General features: G+C 58.5%; 1 protein-coding gene across 7 annotated transcripts in view; it reads left to right on the top strand.

The window, feature by feature from the left end:
• The window catches only part of SIPA1L2 (signal induced proliferation associated 1 like 2), a 41249-nt gene extending 32074 nt beyond the window's left edge, over window positions 1–9175 (top strand). The window contains exons 15-21 of one of the 7 annotated variants that reach the window (XM_045587045.1): window positions 320–476; window positions 2230–2449; window positions 3846–3977; window positions 6347–6400; window positions 6772–6892; window positions 7459–7540; window positions 8048–9175. In XM_045587045.1, coding sequence (XP_045443001.1) covers window positions 320–476; window positions 2230–2449; window positions 3846–3977; window positions 6347–6400; window positions 6772–6892; window positions 7459–7540; window positions 8048–8532 — 1251 coding nt within the window. In that variant the 3' untranslated portion in view covers window positions 8533–9175. Of the gene's footprint in view, window positions 1–319; window positions 477–2229; window positions 2450–3845; window positions 3978–5017; window positions 5524–6346; window positions 6401–6771; window positions 6893–7458; window positions 7541–8047 lie in introns of those variants that run through there. The other 6 variants (XM_036453518.2, XM_045587046.1, XM_045587047.1 and 3 more) reach the window with 6 other exon arrangements.
• The last annotated feature ends 3037 nt before the right edge of the window (window positions 9176–12212 follow it).

Here is a 12212-nt window from a genome sequence, read left to right as displayed (position 1 = left end):
AGGGGAGGAGAAGGCAGCCTTTATTGTAGAAGCTGCCTGCGTTTCTTCTCTTTCCGGGCTTGGGGACGGGATTCGTCTCTGAATTATTCAGGAGTCTGACTCTGCAGTTGACTCGTTTCACACACAGGAGGGAGGAGGGGGAGGGAGGAGGGGTGCAGAGCGGATGCCGCAGACGCGACAGGACGGACGGAGCGGTCCAGAGCCGCGCGCGGTGCCTGCGTGCCGGCTGAGTCTGCGTACGGGATGTCCATCCTCACGCTGCGGGCGCTCTGCGGACGGCTGGGCACCGCGTCTCACCCCCCTCTGCTCGCTCCGACAGGCTGTTCGCCGAGATGGAGCTCATGTCCCCCGCCGCGCAGCATCCGACGGCGGCCGTGGGCGACGGCGGCTCGGAGACGCAGCACGTCCTGTCGAAGGAGGACTTTGTGAAGCTGCTGCTCCCGGACAGCCCCTGCGCGGAGGAGGGGAGGAGGAAGGTCAGCGACTCTGGGGGCTCCGGGTTCCTGGGCACCAAAGGGAGCTCACCATCGGGGACCTGAGGGCCTGGCCTCAGATCCCGGCTCCGACAGCCATCCGCTACGTGATTGATTTTTTTTAAAAAATATATACACGTATTTTTATTGATTTCAAAGAGAGAAAGGGCGAGTAAGGGAGGGAGAGATAGAAACATCCATGATGAGAGAGAATCATGGATCGGCTGCCTCCTGCACCGCCCCCCTCCCCCCGCACTGGGGATGGAGCCCGCAACCCGGGGCCTGTGCCCTGACTGGGAATCGAACCGTGACCTCCTGGTTCTCAGGTCGACGCTCCAACCACTGAGCCACACCAGCCAGGCTGAGCCTTTTCTTTGTAACTTGCGTCCAGTCCCTTAGGCTGGGCCTTGAGCCGGCACAGACTGCCGTACGCCAAGTCCGGTCCCTTTGCTGTTAACAGGAGGGAACTCCTTGGCACAGGCGGGTTTTTCCTCAGAGACAGATCACCTCCTTCTCATGGAGCAAATTTAACCCCGGTCGCTCACATTCAGCCGGCGCCTCGGTGGGACGGACTGACAGTGGAGGGGACGCGCACAATGGGGTATTTTTAGCCGCTGGCTGCAGTCCCACGTGGCGGTAGCCGTTTCTATATTTGTTTCACGCAAACGTCTGGCTCTTTCTGTAGTTCGTGTGAAAGGAGTGTGGTCCAGTGCGTTGAAGAAGTAGGAAATTCAGATTTTTAATTTTTTTTTTTTTTAGTATTTGACTACTTGCTTCTTTAGGAAGAACTTTCCTTGCTCTGTCTGTGCTTTAATGCACGGTCATCATGATGGTCCCTTTCCCGCTGGTTATGGTCAACGACGACTAAGATTGAGTCTCTAGCCGAAACCGGTTTGGCTCCGTGGATAGAGCGTCCGTCTGCGGACTGAAGGGTCCCAGGTTCGATTCCGGTCAAGGGCATGGACCTTGGTTGCAGGCACATCCCCGGTGGGGGGTGTGCAGGAGGCAGCTGGTCGATGTTTCTAGCTCTCTGTCCCTCTCCTTTCCTCTCTGTAAAAAAATCAATAAAAAATATATTTTAAAAAAAGGGAAAAAAAAGTTTAAGTCTCCAGCCATGGTGACTGTCTCCTGTGAGCAATGCTGTAAGGTGGACAGCAGCGTCACTGCATCGGCTCCATTTCTCACAGCCTGTCGCATGGCCTGGGAGGCGGGCAGTCACCATCAGCGTGTCACTGTTTAGATTAGACTGGACCTCACCGGCCGATGATTGGCACAGGAGTGGCCCCATAGCAACACGGAGTCACTTCCCATCACCATCAAGCCAGGCGCTCTGCGTACCTGGCCGGAAATGACAGTTTCTCCACGCTTAGCGTTTTAGTGACAGAGCTGAGCGTGTCTAACTCACCACACCGTCTCACAGAATGACCTTGTGCCGGTGGTTTTCAAAAAATATATTTTTATTGATTTCAGAGAGGAAGGGAGAGGGAGAGAGAGAGAAATATCCACGACGAGAGAGAATCATTGATCGGCTGCCTCCTGTACGCCCCCACCGGAGATGAAGCCCGCAATCCTGGCCTGTGCCCTTGACCGGGAATCGAACCCCGGACCTTTCAGTCTGCAGGCTGGTCCTCTAACCGCTGAGCCACACCGGCCAGGGCTGTACCGGTGATTGCTGGGACCCCGCTCACTGTCGCCTCAGCCTGTGCTCGCGGCTGCCTGACGCCTGTGCTCTCCCCACCCTGTGTCCGAACCCTAGTTCTCCTTCTACGGGAACCTGTCCCCTCGCCGGTCGCTGTACCGCACCCTCTCGGACGAGAGCGTGTGCGGTCACCGCAGGGGCGCCTCCCTCGCCAGCTCCCGCAGCTCCGCCCTGGACCACGCCCTGCCCAGCGACATCCTGTTCAGCAGCACCCCGCCCCAGCGCAGCACCCTGCCGCCCCGCACGCAGCCCGCGCCCGGCCTGGCCAGCCTGCGCAGTGAGTGGGGGCTGGGGGGCTCGGACCCGGGGCCTCATGGGCCCCCTCGGATGATCTCCTCCGGAGGTGGTTGGGGGGGTTACTTTTTAAACCATGTAGCATGTGCTGGTGTGTTTTCCTCTTTATATGATAAAATCCCCAGAGTGCGCATTGTAAAGAAGTTAAGCAATACAATGCAATCCATTTTTTTAAAATATATTTTATTGATTTTTTTACAGAGAGGAAGAGAGAGGAATAGAGAGCTAGAAACATCGATGAGAGAGAATCATCCATCAGCTGCCTCTTGCACACCCCCTACTGGGGATGTGCCCGCAACCAAGGTACATACCCTTGACCCGGAATCGAACCTGGGACCCTTCAGTCTGCAGGCTGATGCTCTATCCACTGAGCCACACCGGTTTCGCCAATGCAATCAATTTTGAAGACAATTTGAAAATCTGTATTAAACACGTTTTTTTAAATCCTCCCTCGAAGATATGCTTAGAGAGAGAAGCATCCATCAGTCAGTTGCCTCCTGTACGTGCCCCAAACGAGAATCCAACCCACAACCTACCTCTATGCCCTGCACGCCCCCTGCTGGGGATGGAGCCCACAACCCGAGCAAGTGCCCTGACTGGGAATCGAACCGGGACCTCCTGGTGCATGGTCAACGCTCAGTCACTGAGCCATGCCAGCTGGGCCTTTTCCACTTTAAAACTCGCGCTTTCCCAGACCGCGTCTGATCTTCAGAGAGAGAACCTTTCTCTAGCGGGGACTCGTCCGGGGCTGGCTCCCGGTGTGGAGGTGAGAGAGAGCAGACGAAAAGGGAGCAAGCCCGTGTCTTCCGCTGCGATGGGAAGGCCTCACCCAGCTCCTCCGGGCGGGATGGGGACAGCCAGGCCTCCGGGGCAGGGATTTGTAGCTTTTTGATGCTCCGGCCTGAACCCGTTCGGGATCTTTGCTCTCCGGAGATCGAGATCCTAATCTCAGCTCGGGAGACAGACACCTCGCCAGCGGGTTTCGGGCGGTGCATGCCAGGACCCGTGTACATTTCCTGCGAAGTCACTGAGGCGGGCGCATCAGGCTGGAGACGTGAAAGGAAAGCGGGCCGGGCAGGTGGATCCGCCCAGCAGGCAGGGCCTTGGCTCCCGGTGCTGGGGGTCGAGGGGATGGGGGGGGGGGGGGTTCAGGGTAAAATCTCTTCAGTGGCCCCGATAGAGAGAGACGTGGGAGTGGCCATTCGGGCGCAGGGTTCCGGGGCCAGTAGCCCGGGACACCGAAAGCACAGGGTGCCCCTCCCCGCTGACCCGGGTCCGAGCCCCTGGGCCCGGTGGTACCACTCAGTCCTGCAGTGAGAGGCAGGAGGAGGAGTTTGAACGTCCTGCGATCTGCCTGACTCTGGTTCTGCTTCGTTTAGACGAGTTCTGGTTCTCCGACGGGTCCCTGTCGGACAAGACCAAGTGCGCAGACCCCGGCCTGATGCCCCTCCCGGACGCGGGCACCGGCCTGGACTGGTCCCACCTCGTGGATGCCGCTCAGGCGTTCGAAGGTAAGGACTCCCCGCTTCCAGGGGTGGCAATCTGGGGGCCGCCTGTCCCCGGGGGTCTGGGCTAGCGCTTTGGATGCTCGCACATCTTTGAGGATGGAGCTGTGACTAACGACCCCTCCTTGGGGATCGCACTTCTAAAAGACTCTGCAAATGCCGTGAGGGAAAGTAAAAAAAAGAAAGGAAAGGAATAAAATAATTTTTTTTTAAACTGGCAAATGACATTTTCAGTGCGATTTATAAGTGAAAAAAACACCTAGGATCAAGTTTCTCTAAGGTCTATAAACCAATATGAATTGGATCAAAATATGAAAAGTATGAGTGGACAGTGTTAGAAATGAGAAAGGAAATTAGTAGTAAATCATCCATAAGAGAGATTGTAAAAATTAAAGAATGTCATGCATCTATATATTTTACTTAATGGATGAGTCAGATGATTGGGCACTTCTTGCAAGAAGCACCCCAAGGCCAAGTGCAGAGGGCAGTGGGAGAATTGTCCAAGAATGTCCCTATTCCCAAAGATCACCGGAAACTGAGTTTACAGTTCACTGTTTGCAAACTTTGAAGAATAATGGTGCCCTCGTATACATTTTTCTTCAAATTCAGACACAGCTTTATTGTCTCAGAGGGTTCTTTCCTGATAACAAACACACACAAAGATTCATGACAATCTTGGTGTGAAAATGAAACGTTGTGGTAAACCAAAAAGATTATTCGTTGTTATTGGCAAGAGTTTAGCCAGTTTAGTAAAAAAAAAACAACTTCTAATTGCAAGTTACAGCAGGTGAATTAATTAAAAGTTATATCAGTTTCACCAAAAGGGCGTATCTAATATAATTAGAACCTATCCTATATAATAAAGAGCTAATATGCTAATTAGACCAAACAGCCGAACAACCGTCCAGACAACCTTCCGGATGAAGCCAGGGCTGTGAGGGCGGAGTCCCTTGCAGGAATTTCGTGCATCAGGCCTCTAGTTTTTAATAAGAAGATTTGAGAGATACCTTCAAACTTAACAAAGAAATCTACTCTATTCCAAAGATCTGCATAATAATTAATAGGAAAATAGGATAAATATATTTCTTAAATCCAGAAACCAAAGGTATCATTTGCAACCACATCCTATAATTGTATCCTGGGATCCTGGACATGAAAGCAAGCGAAGAAGAAAGGAATACATTTTGGAGGTAAATAAATGTGTACAGCTATGCTCCCATATCCAGAAAGCAGAAAACCGCTGGTCTAGGTGCACGCATGCACAGTCCTCAGAAGAAGAATCACGCGTGAATATGTCCTCGAGAAACGCTCGACCACACGGGTCAACGTCAACGCGCCTGAGCTGCCAGCTCGCACCTTCTGAGCATCAAAGTGATTCAGCTGCTCTGGGGAGCTGTGAGGAATGCCCGCCCGCCGCCCATGTCCTTACACAGATCACAAAATGATTCACGTTTTGGTTCAGGCAAGATGATGAAAAACGTACCCACCCTTGGACCAGAAACCTAATTAATTCCTGAAAACTTGCTTACTGGAAATTACGCGAAAGAAGAAGCAAAAAAAAAAAAAAAAGCTTCCAGTAGAGAAATACTGCACAGCGTTATTACAGTGCGATGAATCAGTGAGCGGGTACCCACACTCTGCCCGGGCTCCTGGCCCGCCGTCCTGTGAGTCGGAGAACTATCGGGGAGCAGTTCAGGCCTGTTTCATGCGTGCGGTTCTGTGGTCTGGTGAGGGCAAGATGTGGCCCTTTGCCCGTCCGACTCCTAAATGCAGCCGGCGGACTGTGTCCCACGACCCAGCCGTCACCCTGTCACCGTCGGGGAGCCTGTTGGTGTTTTTCCAGGCAGACAGATGTGAGGTGGAGGCATGCATGTGTGTGTGTGTGTGTGTGTGTGTGTGTGTGTGTGTATAGTGTGGGTGGGTGTCTCTGCACCCTACAAGCTGTTTAGGGGACTCGGTCACCTACGGTACGCCTCTCTCCCTTCACAGTTTTGTCTGAGCCATATGGGACCATGTCAGTCATTGCTTTGTCCGAGTGTCCCCATCGCAGAAGTCGGGCCCCTCCCCCCTCGCCGCCCCTGGAAGCTGCGCTGGGATGAGCTACTCCCCAGAATGCTTCAGGGCCCATCTGTTTGCACTTCAGCCCCCCCCACCCCCGCCCTCCCCGGGCTCTCAGCTCCGGGCGGAACCGCTGTCAGCCCCGCCCTGGCTCCCGCTGCTCCCCGAGGGGGCTGATGGCGTCGAGCCCGCCCGCTCTGCTCACATCAGGGACGGGCTGCTGTGCCTCGCAGCCCTGTCGCTGGGGCCCGGCGGGCCTGGGGCGCAGGGGCCCGCGCACAGCGGCCTCCTCACGGGGTCTCCGGCTCTTGTTTCAGGCCTGGACGCGGACGAGGAGCTCGCCCTGCTCTATCACCACGCGCCCTACCTAGGTGACTGGCGGGCCCGGGCGGCCGGGCCCTGTGCTTGCATCCGTGTGCACGTCTGCATGGGCACGTCGAGGGCCGGGCCGCGCGCCCACGGTGCTCTGGGGCTGGGGCTGAGGAGCGTGGCCTCCTGGGTCCCGGGTCTGGGTCCGGGTCCCGGTCCTGGTCCTGGTCCAGCGCCGTCGGCGTCTGTCCGGGCGGAAGCAGGAGCCGTGGGCTCCCCTGTGCCTGCCGCGTCGGGCTGTGTGCATGGGCCGTGCGGCCGGCGCCAGTGCTGCCCGCGTCTGCTTGTTTTGTGGACGGACTGGGGGTGGAGGGAGGTGGAAGCTCCTTTCCACAAGGATCGGTGGGGCTAACACCTCCGTGCGTCCCTCCAGACCAGCGGGTGGCCGCCTTCTGCACCCTGACGGACATGCAGCGCGCGCAGGGCCTGGAGGGCGCCCCGGAGCTGCCCCTGTGCCTGGAGCCCGGCGGCCAGGACTTCCTGGACGCCACGGGGTGAGTCCGTGGTCCGCCACGTCCCCATCCCAGCCCAGGGGTCAGGCATCCGGGAACTCAGGCAGCCAGACCCCCCCCCCCGCCACAGTGCCCCCTGCCACCCCGTCCCTCAGACCCCCCGCCACAGTGCCCCTGCCACCCCGTCCCTCAGACCCCCTGCCACAGTGCCCCCTGCCACCCCGTCCCTCAGACCCAGGGCAGCCAGCACCCCCGCCACAGTGCCCCCTGCCACCCCGTCCCTCAGACCCAGGGCAGCCAGAGAAGGGACGGGGTGAGACTGACCGGCTCCTGCTCAGCTCCGTGGCGGGCCTTGCCACCCAGATGTGCAGCCGGTGCCCACGGTGTGAGGCTCCCCACGGCGAGATCAGCACCTGCCAGTCACTGACGGTGCAGATGGACCCCTCCCTCCCTGAGGGGCCTCCGCGGCCAGGCTGTGCCGACCCCGAGGACCCTGCCCGCCCAGGCCCAGGGGATGGTTCAGAGGGAGCGCCGAGCGGCGAGCGCCCTGCGCGGGGCGGGCCCCGGGGCCCGGGCGGGCCTCTCACTCTGTGCCTCTGTCCTCTCAGGGAGCCGTCCCCGGCCACGCTGACCGGCAAGGTGAACCAGCTGGAGCTGGTCCTGCGGCAGCTGCAGACCGACCTCCGCAAGGTAAGCCTGGTGCTCCCTCTCACGCCCTCTGTCCCTGATCAGCCCTCTCCGCACACAGCACCCCCCTCCCCGCCAGGAACCAGAGGAGATCAGGGTTCGATTCCCAATCAGGGCACACGCCTGGGCTGTGGGGGCAGCCGATCCAGGATCCCCTCTCATCTTTGATGTTTCTCTCCCTCTCCCTTCCCGTCTGAGACCCATTTGTAAACAAAGGGAATGGTTTAAAACACATGTGTCAAACACAAGGCCCGCGGGCCAAATCCGTCCCGCCAGGCCTTGCAATGTGGCCCGCACCGCGCTGTCATCACTGCACTCCGCTGCGTTTCCATCACAATGACAGTTTATGACTGTTCAGTAAGCCATTCGGCCCGCGATTTAGGCTGGATTTTAGATTTTGGCCCCTTCTCTGATTGAGTTCGACACCCCCAGTTTAAAATAAGAAAAGAGTGGGACGTCAGGGAGGCCTGGGCCTTGTGAGCAGCGCTGACGCTGGAGTCTCTCCCGCAGGAGAAGCAGGACAAGGCGGTGCTGCAGGCCGAGGTGCGACACCTCCGCCAGGACAACCGGCGGCTGCAGGAGGAGTCGCAGACGGCCGCCGCCCAGCTGCGCAAGTTCACCGAGTGGTTCTTCAGCACCGTCGACAAGAAGTCCTAGCCGGGGCCCCTCGGGGGGGGGCGGGGACACGCCCAGGGGCCCTGCACATCGTCGTCGCAGGCAGCCGTGCTGCCATCCCGCCAGGGGTCACCCCCGCCCCCCACCCTCGCGCCCCACGCCCTCTCCGCGGCCGTCGCGGGCGGGAACGCGGGCGCGAAGATGAATGTACTCCGTGCGGAGGTGAATGTAGCCCCAGTGTCAGCTTAGACTCCCCCGTAGACGCCACACGCGGTCTGTGTATATATAATAGTTGTGTCCCTGGTGCCAGGCGACCTGCTAGAGGCGTCAGCCACTCCCGTAGTCCCAGCCCAGCCGGTCAGGCGGGCCGGCGCAGATAGCCAGCCGTAGACTTTATGAAAGGCCGTCTATTTTTTCTGGATGTACAGTAGTTCTCTCTGCACGGCCGCTCTCACAGCAATAAGACGGGCGCGTCCGGGCGCGGGGAGGCCCCGTCGAGCGTGCCCGACGCTCGGCGCTCGCCCGGAGCGGTTCCGGAGGCCAGCGCGCCTGCAGGAGCGGACGGCGCCTGGATCTTGACCTTGACCGAATAAGATTCTAATCTCTGATGCTCTTTAACAAAGAGGCGGCGCCCTGTCCATGGCTCGCTCAGCAGTCACCCCGATCTTAGCTCAGGGGTGTGCGGCGGACGCTGTCAGACGGGGGCGGCCGGCCCACGGGCGAGAGCCCCCCGCGCTCCCGGCCGGCGCGTCTCTGCGCAGAGGCTTCGATGAAGTGTCCTGTATTTAACACCCTTATTTAAGCTTATTTAACCCGGAATGGCTCATTCTACGGACACGGCGTGGCCCGCAGGCTCCCCGGCGCTGGGCGCGCCCGGCCGGCCGGCCGGAGACGGGGCCGCAGGCAGGCTGAGCGCCCGATGCTGCTAGACACCACCTTCGTATTGCTTTCCGGTTTTTCACAGTTCCTTTCGGGAAGAACGTCCGTTTTGCTTTTTTAATAAATGTTTGGAAGAGCCCACACGAGCGGCGGTGTTGTCGGGTGAATGGGATGTCATGTCCACAGCGGGAGCGGCCGTGAGCGTCTCTCCGGGCGCAGTGGGGGGGGGGGGGGAGGTCTCTGTTGAATGCTGCCCAGCCGTCCACGCAACCCCAACCTGACCCACACGGTGACAGGTCCCTCCGAACCGCTGCCCCGCGCCAGACCCTGTCCCTGCGCTTCCGTCCACCTCCTGTAACCCCACGGTGTCCTCACGGACCCATTTTACAGCTTGGTAAACTGAGGCTCAAGGTAAGTACCTCCTAAGGTTGCCTTGTGTGTGTGTGAGAGAGAGGAGAGAGAGAGAGAGAGATTAGAATCTTATTCAGTAAAGAATTTGGTGTTCCTTACAAGAACATACAAGTAATAAAGTCGTAGGGATTTGAAAAACCACCAGGAAGGGGTAAACCCCAACTTCCAGTCGAGTGTAAGGCAGACAGGAGACAGCGCATGGGCCACGGGGGGGGCGGGGGGGGGGGGGGCCAGGACAAGGTGCCAGGTTCTGCCCGTTCGGGGGGCAGCAACCGTGACATCGTGTCAAGCATGAGAGGCCACAGCCCAGCCAGGGTGGCTCAGTGGTTGAGTGTCGACCTGTGAACCAGGAGGTCAGAGTTCACTTCCCAGTCAGGGGCGTAGGCCCGGGTTGGGGGCTCCATCCCCAGTGAGGGGCGTGCAGGAGGCGGCTGACCGACGATGCTCTCTCATCATGGATGCTTCTGTTTCTCTCTCCCTTCAGAACGGATGTTTCTATTTCCCTCTCTGAAATAAAAAAATAAAAAAATTTTTAAAGAAAAGGGAAGGGAATGGGGACCTGAATGAGTCCATTTGTGGGGACACCAGCCAGCTTCGTCTCCCCAGACACAGCCTTTCTGGACCCGGCGCAGGCAGGCAGGCAGGCAGGGCACACTCCGAAGTGCCCTCCGGATGCCAAAGGGCAGCCAGGCGGTGATGGATGGCGGCCCGATGCGGGGAGAGGCCGCCTCCTCTCGGAAGCTCGGCTCAGGAGGCCAAGGCGGGGGCCGGCGGGGGCCGGCGGGGGGCGGAGGCCTCGGGAGGATGATTAATCTGGTAATTAATGCGGAGAGGAGGAGGAGCGGCTGGGCCCTGCGATGTTTGCTGCAGGCCCTGGTGTTCACGGCTCTGCGTGGCGGCAGGAGCAGGGGGAGGAGGGGCTGGGGACCAGGGGCGAGAAAACGCTTCCACCGGGCCACGTGGCTCGGTGACCTGTGAACCAGGAGGTCAGAGTTCAATTCCCAGTCAGGGGCACAGGCCCAGGTTGGGGGCTCCATCCCCAGGGTGGGGTGTGCATGGTTCTCTCTCATCCTCCCTTCCTCTCTGAAATTAATAAAAATAAATGTTTTTAAAGAGAATTGGGGCCGAAACCGGTGTGGCTCAGTGGCTAGAGCGTCGGCCTGCGGACTGAAGGGTCCCGGGTTTCATTCCGGTCAAGGGCACAGGCCCGGGTGGCAGACTTGATCCCCAGTGTGGGGCCTGCAGGAGGCAGCCGATCCGTGATTCTCTCACGTTGATGTTTCTATCTCTCTCATTCTCCCTTCCTCTCTGAAAGCAATATAGAAATATATATTAAAAAAAAAAAAAAAGAATTGGGGGTCCCAGTCTGGTGCCTGTGACACCCAGCGAACAACGGGGCTCAAGGCCCAGGAGATGTGTCCCCAAGAGGCAATCCCTGAGCCCCCAGAGGGAGGTCCAGGAGGCAGGGAGGCGAACCCCAGGGTTGGGGAAACTGAGAAATGAGCAGATCATCAAGAAAGAAAGCCGAGCCCAGGAAAGGAAGGGGGAGCGGAGGTCCGGCTCCCAGACTCGCACTTCCCGCCACCAGCCCGCCTGGTGCTCACCCCCAGCTGGGGGCAAACTCCCAGGCTCAGGGTCCTGAGAACGGTCCTCCCCCGACCCCCGCACGGAGGCAGAGGTGGGGGGAGGGGGTGAAGCTCCGAGTGGCCGACCACTTAGCAACAGCGCCTCCGGGGTAACTCTGTGAGTTAGGATCCCAGCCCAGACCTCCTCCTCCTGCCGCCTGCCCCACCTCACGGGCCAAACCCGTTGCTATTTGTTCTGTGAAGCAGCTCCCTGGGTGAAGCGAGGAGCGATGGGAACCATCTAGCAGAGCAACTAGGCAAATACTGTCAAATACTGTCACCCTCACCCCTATCCCCGCCCCGCAACCAGGTCCCGCCTGGAGGCCCCAATCGCCTCCTGAGCGAACTGCCCCAACCCCTGTCGCTCAAGGGCTGGGCCTGGGTCTAGAGTAGGGGTGTCGAACTCAATCAGAGAAGGGGCCAAAATCTAAAATCGCGGGCCAAATGGTTTACTGAACAGTCATAAACTGTCATTGTGATGGAAACGCAGCGGAGTGCAGTGATGACAGCGCGGTGCGGGCCACATTGCAAGGCCTGGCGGGACGGATTTGGCCCGCGGGCCTTGTGTTTGACACATGTGGTCTAGAGCAAGAAGGAATCTTTTTTGTTTTTAATTGATTTCAGAGAGAAAGGGAGAGAGAGAGAGAAGCATCCATGATGAGAGGGAATCGTGGATCGGCTGCCTCCTGCACGCCCCCCACTGGAGATGGAGCCAGTAACCCGGGCCTGTGCCCTGATCGGGAATCGAACTGTGACCTCCTGGTTCACAGGTCGATGCTCAACCCCTGAGCCACACCGGCCTGCCGGGCACAAGAAGGAATCTTTTTGACTTGGGCCGCGTACACGTTACAGCTCCCAGGCCTTAGACGTCAGACCCTGTTTCCCCGAAAATAAGACAGTGTCTTATATTAATTTTTTCCTCCCAACGTTGCGCTAGGTCTTATTTTCAGGGGATGTCTTATCTTTCCATGCGCTCGGTCTTATTTTCGGAGGATGTCTTATTTGCGGGGAAACACGGTAACTTGACTCTGGTGCAGGGGGCACCAGCTCCTGGTGAGGCCTGGGCTCCGGGCAGGCCCTCCCTCCCTCCTTCCCTCCCTCCCTCCTTCCTTCCCTCCTTCCCTCCTCCCTGCAGAACCAGCCAT

The sequence above is a fragment of the Pipistrellus kuhlii genome, unplaced genomic scaffold (assembly GCF_014108245.1).
Source record: "Pipistrellus kuhlii isolate mPipKuh1 unplaced genomic scaffold, mPipKuh1.p scaffold_m20_p_25, whole genome shotgun sequence".
Lineage (NCBI taxonomy): Eukaryota > Metazoa > Chordata > Mammalia > Chiroptera > Vespertilionidae > Pipistrellus > Pipistrellus kuhlii.
Note: the sequence above shows the minus strand (reverse complement) of the source record. Positions and strands in the feature narration are given on the sequence as shown.